We start from the raw sequence: 10,804 nt of genomic DNA on the forward strand, positions 1-10,804 counted from the left end.
AAGCTCTTTATTTGACCTTCTATTTTGAATGATAGCCTTGCTGGATAGAGTAGTCTTGGATTCAGATCTTTGTTTTTCATGACCTTGATTACTTCATGCCATTCCTTTCTGGCCTGTAGTGTTTCTCTTGAGACGTCAGCTGAGAACCTTATGGGGGTTCCTTTGTAGGTAACCTGCTGCTTATCTCTTGCTGCCTTTAGGATTCTCTCTTTGTGTTTAATTTTTAGCATTTTAATTACTATGTATCTTGGTGTGGGCTTGTTTGAGTTCTTCTTACTTGGGGCTCTCTGTACTTCTTGAATGCCGTCTTCCTTCACCAAGTTAGAAAAGTTTTCTGTCACTATTTCTTCAAATATATTCTCTAACCCTTGCCCATTTTCTTCCTCTTTGGTGACCGCTATGATGCGAATATTATTACATTTCCAGTTGTCTCACAGTTCTTTTAAGCTGTCTTCCTGTTTTTTAATTGTTTTTCTCCTGTTGGTTTTCTTATTGGTTGATTTTTTTCTTCCCTGCCTTCTAATTCACTGATCTGGTCCTCGGCTTCTTCTACTCTGCTGGTTAGTCCTTCCAATGTGTTCTTCATTTTGCTATGTCATTCTTCATTTCCACTTGGTTGGTTTTCAATGTTTCTATGTCTTTATTCACGGTGCTTATGTCCTTACTCATGCTGTTGAGCTTCCTCAAGATCCTGGCTCTGAACTCTACCTCTGATCATTTGCTTAACTGCATTTCATTGACCTCGTCTTCTATAGAGTTCTCTTGTTCTTTCATTTGGGATTTGTTTCTTTTTTTTTTTTTTACCATTTTGACTATCTCAGTGGATTTTGGAGCCTGCCAAATTTTCCCTGTGGCTGTTGGTGTTCTGCTGTTTGTGGCTCCCTCTACTGAGTTTGGATGAGCCTGGGTGGGCCCACGTTAAACACCACTGTCAAGTCTTACTTTTCTTGGTAGATTTGCAAGCCCAGCAAAGGTTCAGTTATCCTCTAGCTTTTTCCTGGAAGCTAGTAGTCTCAGTAATGCAGTGCCTTGGAATGTAGCCCTGGTGTTCTGCACAAAAGGATTTCCAGAGGGTGGGATAGATGCTGGTTGTTAATTTCCTGGTAGGGGTGGGGAGCTGCTGCTTTTCCCCACAGCTCTGGGAAGGAGCACACTGGCCACCATCCTTTGTGGCCGCAACTCAGCAAAAACTCTGAGTGCCCTCCAAATCCTGGGTGTCCCCACAGAGTTCCAGCCCAGTCTGCCCTCCCTCTACCATAGCCCCAGTTGAGTGGCTGTTGCTATTTTAGTGCTCTGTCCTGGCTCTCTGTGCTGTGGAGCAGACTTGGTCTTTATTCCCCAAGGGAACTGCTCACAGGTAAGACTACTGCTATCCGTGGGCTCCCAGCCTGCCACCCTCTTGTGCCTCTGCAGATCCTACCAGTGTCCCTGGTTATATGGTCCTGTCCTGCTGCTTTTCTGTTGCTTTTTTCTGAGGATTTGTCTTTATTTTAGTTGTAATTCCCATTTGGTCCTGGGAGATTTTCTGTGTAGCTTCCATTCACTCCACCTCCATTTTCACACCCTCTACGCATATCTTGTGCAAAGCTGGGTTGCACAGGCTTCTCTGGTGTCCCTGCATCCTGCAGGTCCCGTGGGTAACTGGATCGCACAGTCCCTTTAAGGACCCAATTCTATGCCTATGTTATGGGCTGTTGGGTCGCACAGGCCTCTCTGGTGCTTCAGCACCCCGTAGGTCCCATGGGTAACTGGATTGCACAGTCCCTGCTGGGTGGCACAGGCCTCTCTGGTGCCCCCAAACCCTGCAGTTCCCGTGGGCAGGCAGCTGGATGGCACCAGTCCCTCTCGGGCTCCAGCTTCCCACTGCTCTTGTGAGCTGCTGGACAGCACAGGCCTCTGTGGAGCCCCAGGTCACACCACCGGTGGCTGGGGAGTGCTGCTGCCCCATGGGGCTCAACTCCTACTCAGCTTTTGCTGTAGTTTTGGGGGATGGGTCTCAGCTGCTAGTCTGTGCTTCTGTTGCCTGGGGATGGATGTCTGCTCTCCAGCCTCTGTTGCTGGGGGTATATCTCGACTCTGATCAGGCTGCTACTATGGGGGATGGTGCTGGGCTCCCAACTGTCCCTAGCTTTCGCGATCGGCACCTTGGGAGCTCCACTACTGTGCACTGGTCTATGTTGACACCGAGTGTCCACTGGTCCGATGGTGCCAGGTGCGCTGGTGGGCTCAGGTTGCTGGGCCCTAGCCATTCCCACTGCCTCCTCCCAGGAAAGATCCAGGATCTTCCAAAATGGTGGGACCTCCCCGCGGTGCAGGGAGAAGCGCCCTGAAGAGCCACTTACCGAGGTGGCCGGCTGTTCCATCCACAGCACAGGAACTTCTGCTCCACGTCTCTGCACTGCTCGGGTTTGGTCGTCCACCTTCACGTCCACTCACACTCTCTCACACACTAGCTCACTCCCTCACACACTCACCCTCCCTCTGGTTCTGCCCGCAGCCATCTTCAAGCCAACAATTCACTTTTTAAAGTGGACAAAGGAAATGAACAGACAATTCATAGAAAAGAAAATGAAACTAGTTCTTAACCATGTGAAAAGATACTTAACCATATAATAAAAAGTAATTATACTAAGAGAAATTCAGATTAAAACTAATCTAAGATGTCATTTTTTTTAACCCATCAAATTGGCAAATATGAAAAAATGATTTCTCCCATCTTGTCGAGGTAATTGACAATGAGACTTTATGGCAGTGCCAGGAGTGGGCCTTCCAAAGCGGTTGATCTGTCAGTACTTCTCAGAATTGCAAATGTACAGAGGACCCATGAATTCTGCTCCTAGGAAATTACCCCACACATAATTGTATATGTGTGAAATCGTGTTTATACAGCATCAATCACTAAGACATTATTTATAACAGGAAAAGTTTGGAAATAAATGTCCATCAATAGGGCACTAGCAAAATAGTTTATATATGGCTTCTAAAAAGAATGTGGTACTTCTTGCCCTGGCCGGTGTGGCTCATGAGCGTAGTCCCATGCACCGAAGGGTTGCTGGTTTCATTCCAATTGGGACACATGGGGTTGCAGGCTCCATCCCCAGTGAAGGGTGCGCAGGAGGCAGCCCATCGATGTTTCTCTCTCTCCTCTTCTCTCTCTAAAAAATCAATATAAAATCTTGTTTTAAAAAAGAATGAGGTCACTCTGTAAGTACTGGGAAAAAGTTGCCTCCACGACAAGTTAGGAGAACAGAAGCAGCTCTGAACAGTGTGGTCAGTGTGCTACCACTTGTGTGTGTTGGGAGGAAGGGGGAGGACTGTGTCCTTGTTTGTGTATAAGCTGTCTCTGGAGGGATGCGTGAGAACCTGGCAACGTGCGTTGCCTCCAGGAATTGAAACTGGGTGTTAGCAGGACAGCAGTGATAAGGATATTTTTCCTGTTATTACTTTCTTATATTATTTTTTTACTTTTGAACCATGTAATTCAATCAGTAGATCTCACCTGCTGGTTATGTAAACCACATCAGGTGCCAGGTGTCAGGACAGGGCCATGGAAGCCCCTTAGAATGGTTCTAGTCCTTGCCCTGGCCGGTTTGGCTCAGCGGTTAGAGTGTCGGCACGCGGACCAGAGAGTCCCAGGTTCGGTTCCCGCTAAGGGCACGTACCTCGGTTGCAGTTTGTCCCCGGCCTCGGTTGGGGTCGTGTGGGTGGCAGCCACTCGATGTGTCTCTCTCCTGTCAATGTTTCTCTCCTTCTCTTCCTCCCTCTCTCCCTCTCTATCTGAAAATAAATGCAAAAAAAAAAAACAAAAAACCAAAGTGTCCTCTGGTGAGGATTAAGAAAAAGAAGAATGGTTCTAGTTCCTGCTCCTTCCCTAACCCGCTGGCCGGCCTGAGACATGCATCCTCCCCAGGCGGGGCTGACCCGTGAAGGCCAGAGAAGCTGGTTGTCAAGGCTCTCTCTGGCTCTCACACCCCGAGATACGAAGTGCAGTGTTTCCTCACACATTTCCTAAGTCATCTCTGCCTCCTCCTTCCCTCCATAGCTCATCAAAAGCTCAGAGGAAAGGACAGACAATTGAAGAAAATAAAATTGCAAGACGACTTTTATAGGGCTCCTGTTGAATCATTGTGTGTTCCGCCTCCAAAGCTGAAAATGATGAGTTTAATATCACACAGAGCAGTGCATCTTATATGTCTCCAAAGACAGCTTATGCTACCCAGAAAACGGGGAGCTCGGCAAGACGGGAGGTTTCACTCCGACTCTGAGGCAAATGAAATGACAGTCACAGCCCGTGTTCCAAAGCAGCATGGTTTTCATTGGGTTTTAACTTCACTGGAAAGCGTCCCAAGGAGGGGGAATCCTTCTAAGAGTGGACTTTTCTTCTTCCCCAGGACCACTCGCTAGAAGAGGGGTAGACAGGTGGCCAGGTTTTGCCTTGGCTGTTTCCAGCACTGGCCATTGATGATGATAACTGTGCCAGGCGTCCGGAGACCCTGGTGTCTGTCCCTGTTATGCCACGAGCTCGGATAAGTCTCCTCCCCATTCGGGGCCCCTACTACTCTGAGGAAGGATTAATAGACATAACTTGGACTGATGTATAGGGAGACAAGGTTGGATTTGAGGGTCATTGGAGATCTAAGGACCACAAAAGTCCTCAATTCCTGCCGGCCCATTACTGTGTCTGGAGTAATCTCTCTGGGGCCGTTTGTTCAGTCATTCTGCACACAGCTGCTGAGCATCCTTCATGCATAGGCACCAGGCTTTTTACAGACAATCCCCTGCCTCCCGGGAGCTCAGAGACGGGAATGTGAGCAAGTAATATCGTATCAAGCTAGGAAGTGCCTTAAATAGGAGTAAGTAGAGAGCAGAGAAAGGCTAGTTACCATCATCTTTATAGATTACAAGGTGTTTTTTTCCCCATGCCCTATTTATATATTATTGAAGAGTAGGTGTGGCATCATAAAATGAGGTTAAATAAAAGAATTAACTAGGATGTCATAGGTGAAACTCCCAGAATGGTGCCTGGCATGCATTAAATATGTAGTAACTGATAGTAAGTATTATTGCAATGTTGGATTCCCACTGTACCTCTCTGAGATTGGAACGAAAACAATCACTTTTCAAATAAAAAAGCTGAGGCTCAAGGCAGGGCCATGATTTACCACAGACTGCCTCAGCTAGAAATAGCCTCGTCAGGGCAAAACCATAAGCAGGCCCAGTGCAAATACAATTCTGTTGCCTAAAGGCATTTCTAATTAATCAGAGAAACAAACTCTGCTAAAGTGTTTGGCCGCGAATGTTATCAGCTATTCAGGACTTAACCCAACAAAAACTTCACTTCTTTAGGAGATCTCTTAAGAAGTAGTGCTCTCAGAGCCTGAGTGTAGATGGTGTTAAAAGGGAGCGGGCGCTGATTCTCACTGGTCCCAACACTCCTATCACAATGCAGGTGGCTGCTGAATCAGCTGACACACAAGGCCAGCGAGAAAGAAAATGTGTGGGTGTGCATGTGGTGTGTGTATATGCATGTATGGTGTGTGCGTGTGGTGTTTGCATGTGTGTATGTGGTGTGTGCATGTGCATGCATGAGTGTGCATGTGGTGTGTGTGCATGTATGGTGTGTGCGTGTGTGTGTGGTGTGTGTGCGTGAGTGTGCATGTGTGTGCATGTGTGTATGTATTATGTGTATATGGTGTGTGTGCATGTATGCTGTGTGCATGTGTGTATGTGGTGTGTGTATGTGTGTGCATGAGTGTACATGTGTATGTGTGTATAGTGTGCCTGGTCCCTTTAAGGTAAGCTCTATGACCCCAGACTTCTATTTGTTACTCTCTCTCTCAACAGAAAACAAGCCTGGAGTTTTATATTGATATCCACGCCCACTCCACCATGATGAATGGCTTCATGTACGGCAACATCTTTGAAGATGAGGACCGGTTCCAGAGGCAGGCCGTTTTCCCCAAGCTCCTCTGCCAGAACGCCGAGGACTTCTCCTACGTGAGTCCAGAGCCCTCTCTCAGCCGGGCCCCGCCCTCCCGGCCCCACTCCCTCCCTCTGCCCGTCTCCGCACTCAGACCAGTCGGTGTAACGGTGTAACGTTACGGAGCACAGCCCTGCGCCAGGCTTGGGTGGATGATAAAGAGAGCAGGAACGAGCTGCGTCCTGCCCGCACGCCTCCCGGCACCAGGCAGGAGGGAGACTTTGAAATGGCAGCGAGCACTTGGCTCGTCTGAGGAGCTGGCATTGGTTTGGTCGATCCGACTCCAGCTTTAAGAGAAGAAACTCACTGAGCGACTGAGCACCTAGCACACGCCAGGCTCTGCCCGTTGGCTTCCACCTGCCGCAGCTCTTTAGTGGGAGCCTGGCTGGTCCGCTGAAGGGCTCATCCGCCCCCTGTTCTCCTCCTGCGCGATGCTTTCTGGGCCTGAATGTCTTTGCCGATAATTTGTCGGTGACAGTGTCCTGCCCTGCCTGCGTCATAGCTACCTGGGGGGACAAATGCAGGACTAGGTGGGAAAGTACTTTGCAGGAGAAAAGACCTCAGCGGACTCCAGGAACGTGTGGCCACCCACCTCACACACCAAGCGGGGCTGGAGAGGCTGCAGGCTGCTGGTTAGGAGAATGTGCACCAAAAAGCAACACTGCAAAGGACAGGGAGAAAAGATAAGGAAGGGAGCCGGCCTGTGGCGTGGGGACATGAGAGCGTTTTTGCACATTTTCCTTTGTTTTGACACAAAGTGTCTCAGGCCTGTTATTCCCAAGTGGCCAGACGGGGAGAGGCCCACAAAGGTCGGAGCACTTTCTGAAGCTGATGAGCCGAACACTGGCCGGCTCATTGCTGTAGGCCTGGGCGTTCGTGGGGATGATACATTTCTCCATGAGAGAGGATGCACCTTAAATCTCAGGATCTTTGAATGCCAGACCACAGGAAGAACTGGGAGATTATTTAGTCCAGTTTTCTCTTTACACCTAAGAGACGCCTGTGGCCCAGAGAGAATGAGTCTCTACAGCAAGGTCCCTCTGAATTGGTGGTTAATCAGAGCAGGCAGCTCCCTCTTTGCGGTGCTGGGATAAAAGCAGCCATCCTTGCTTCTGTGGGAACCTCTACAGGATGGTCAGCCCTTGTCTCTGAACCACTGTAAGTCCAGAGCAGTCTGGTCCCCTGGATCCAGGTGCCCCAGGAGGCGGGCCACAGGCCTCAGAGACCTGCAGAGGGGTGCGGTTTCCCGCGCTGACGAAAGGGCTCCGTCTAGGCTTGCTTTCTGGCCTGGCCTGACTATGTTCCTGCAATGCGGCCCCCTTAAGAGCTCGAGGCCGGGGTCAAGGTCATCTATCTAGTCCTATCTCTGTTTCCCCTCTTCTCTGGTCCTCAGTGTCAGCTCTAAAATGAGAGTTGGATTTCACTACGTGGACTTCAGTGGTCTTTCAGATCTCACATTATATGCTTTTCTGATCCTTTCCTTTACTGAAACACACACACACACACGCACACACGCTCTCTCTCTCTCTCTCTCTCTCTCTCTCTCTCGCTCTTCACTTAGCCTCATTTTGCTTGTTTCTTCCTCCTTCTTCCTTTCCATCTTCTCCGTCTTCTCTTACCTTCTGCTGAGTAAGGCACACGTTCTCTTATTAAAACCACAGCTTCTTTATGCACTTAGATCTCCATGGGTCAGCACAGATGCCCTTGTAACCTGAAGTGAACTGACCCTCACAACTCTGTAAAAGAGACACTATCATCACCTCCACCTACAAATGAGGAAATGAAGGCCAGTCATTTCCCAGGTCACATATGTTGGACAGAGGACTTGAGCCATTGACCTGCTTGCTCCTTCCTTCGCCTAAAGTGATGAGTGTGGTCCACACCCTAGTGAAGAAGTGGCCACGATCCTCCTCTCCGGTGAGGCTGGACAGGAGCCAGCCGCTGCTAGGGGGTGGGGTGCACTAGAGGGAGTTCTGGGGTTTCTGAAGTCCCTTATCCTGGGTTCAAATCTGTACTGGATCGCTCGCTTGCTCTCCTCACTTAGAGGGGCAAAGTTATAACACACTCAGTTTTTCGTTTGTTCATTGGTCGCGTTTTGTTTTATATCCACACACGAGTGGATCCTACAGTCCACCTAGCCCAGTGCTCTCAGACCCATCATGCCGTCACAGTGGCAGTACTTCATCTTTCTGCGTATGGCTCAGCGTGCACTTACCTTCTCTACCCCTCCCCTGCCGAAGGGCTCTCAGGCCGCTCCCGCACCTTGGCTGTTGTGAACAACGCCGCAGGGGACGAGGGCGTGCAGGGATCTTCACAAACAAGTGTTTCCCGTGTTCTGAGCAGATACCCAGAGGAAGACTTGCAGGATCACATGGTAGCTCCATCCTTAGTGTTTTGAGGAACCTCGGTATTGTTGTCCATGGAGGCTGCCCCCGATGTTCAGTCCCAAGGGGTTACTTTGAAGCCTAAAGGAGACACAACGGCAGGGGAAACAATGTGATTAGGTTGAAAGTACTGCCCAAATTTTAGTTCTGATTAGCATCATCATATAATTGCTTCTTGTTCTCGGTCTGCGTTTCCTTGTCCCATCTGTCCCCGTCCCAAGGCTCACGAATATGGGGCTGGGCAAACGCAGTGTCTCACGCACGCGCAACTGTACACCCACTAGGCCCACCCCTGCATTTAGGAAATGGCAGTTTCTGTGCCCCCAAGAGCTCTGCTGGGGGCTCTGGTTCTGATTATGTTTGTTTATTTCACCAGTCATCACAATAACCCTGTGATGTGGGACTAATATCCCACTTTTCCGACGAGGAAGCTGGGGCCCAGAGGTACTGTAAGATTTGCTCAAAATCTGATAGCCAGCAGGCGTCCTGCCCTGACCGTCTGCTCCCCGCTTGTCTTTCCCAGTCCAGCACCTCCTTCAACCGGGACGCCGTGAAGGCGGGCACTGGCCGCCGCTTCCTCGGAGGGGTCCTGGACCACACTTCCTACTGCTACACCCTGGAGGTCTCCTTCTACAGCTACATCGCCAGGGGCACCACGGCCGCTGTGCCCTACACCGAGGAAGCCTGTATCCTTGGCAGGGCCCCGCCCGCCCTGGGCTGGCTCGCATCCAGGTCTGGCAGGGTTCCTAGGTGGGTCAGGAATTTGGACTCCAACTCAGGTGAGGGCTGAAATCTGGGGTGAGGGTGGAAGAGGCTGGTTGTGCTGACGGCGTCTTTGGGTTGTCCTGTCTCCCCCTTGCCCTCTAATGGACACCCCTCTCCCAACTACCTCTGCTCTGCTCCAAGTCTTGGCCAGGCGCCTGGACCCAGGGCCTCCCCTTACTTCATGCTGTTCCCATCTCTCTCCCCTCTGCTGAGGGAGTGAGTCTCTGCCCCCTGAGGTGTGTAAGCACCCAGGCTGGTGACTGTCCCCAGGCTGCTGGGGAAGACCCCGATGGTCTTGACCCCTGCTTCTAGCCCTGAACACGGAAAACCGTGTTTTCTCTTTTATCTTCCTCCCTATTAGTCGTTGTTTTTGTTGTTGGGAAATGACAAGTTCCTGAGAACTTTAGCCCATTCTTCAGCAAATGCTGTTTATATTTTACTGTCCTGCCAAGTAATAAATATGCTCTGTTCAAACGATGTCAGAGAGACAGAGAGAGACACGCTAAACTGGAATCGTAAACGTACCCGAGCTTCTGTGGCCCTCATTTATGGTCTGGTTGCAGCCACAAGGAAGAAGCTCCTTGACATAATGGGTGAAGAAAGCATTGGGGACAGAGACCTTTGGTCCTGAGCAGATGCGTTTCCACAGGCTTACAGCTGGGGACACCTCAAAATCAGACAACACTGACGCTAGAAGGAATGACGGGTGTGGCCAGGAGAAGATGCAGAGATTTAGGACTCCGTTCACTGGCTTGGTCTCAATTCGAAGCCTACTGCACGCTCTGCACTGGCTCCTCTGACACGCACAGCAGGCATGAAGATACTGATTTTACTCATCCATCCAGCAGGACTCTAACAGACAGTGCAAGTGGGCAGAGGACTGAGATGTGGTCCCTGCCTTCAAGAAGACAGTCTTGAGGGGAGGGCGAAAGGTAGACACAGCGGCCGCTCAGAGGGATGAATGGTCTGGCAGAGGGGGCTCCTCCGGCTGGGGAGGCACACGGGAGTCCTCCGGGCCTGCAGGAGTAGTGGGGAGCGAGAGGAAAGAAAGACCTCCTGGCCAGGTAGGAGAACTAGGGTTCAGATGTCCAGGGTGAGTGGGAAGCAGACAGAGAGGGTGGATCAGCCTTCCTGGCAGAGAGAGACGTCCAGGAGAGAGCCCAAACGCCAGAGATGACACGCGTTCCCTGGATGCGTGCCGGAGGGTTGTGGGGCTACGCCGGAGCAGCAGGTGGTAAGTAAACACAGGCAGCGCCCGGCCACGGTGTGTGACGGGTGCACTGAGCGAGCAGTACTGACTGGGAACAATTATGAAATATTGTTTCCCATTGACCTTAAAGATACATGGATATAGATTGTAGATCTAGATCTAAAGATGTAAAAGCTCTGGGGCCCCATGACTTTCCAGTCACCCTCAGCAAATTAAAATTTTTCTAATTGATTCGGGGCACAACACAATCCCAGTTTAGCATGAGCACGTCTGGTCCAATCAAACCATCAAACCTCTTCAAAGTGAAAACTTCCCCATCCTCCAGCTCAGGCCTGTCTCAAACAGGCTGCTCAAGGTGACCTCTGTTTCTCCAGCGTGACTTCCAGCTCTTTCCCCCATCTGCCTGATCCCAGATGCTTATCCCTGCACGTTGGAGCAGGACGAGGGAGAGGGAAAAAAGGCAGA

General features: G+C 50.3%; 1 protein-coding gene across 2 annotated transcripts in view; it reads left to right on the forward strand.

Annotated features, from left to right (window-relative positions):
• AGBL4 (ATP/GTP binding protein like 4) overlaps nt 1-10,804 on the forward strand; it is a 1,033,620-nt gene that overhangs the window by 986,709 nt on the left and 36,107 nt on the right. For both annotated transcript variants that reach the window (XM_036257022.1, XM_036257023.1), the window contains exons 9-10: nt 5,845-5,997; nt 8,888-9,050. In XM_036257022.1, coding sequence (XP_036112915.1) covers nt 5,845-5,997; nt 8,888-9,050 — 316 coding nt within the window. The remainder of the gene's footprint in view (nt 1-5,844; nt 5,998-8,887; nt 9,051-10,804) is intronic.

The sequence above is a fragment of the Molossus molossus genome, unplaced genomic scaffold (assembly GCF_014108415.1).
Source record: "Molossus molossus isolate mMolMol1 unplaced genomic scaffold, mMolMol1.p scaffold_m16_p_12, whole genome shotgun sequence".
Taxonomy (NCBI): Eukaryota; Metazoa; Chordata; class Mammalia; order Chiroptera; family Molossidae; genus Molossus; species Molossus molossus.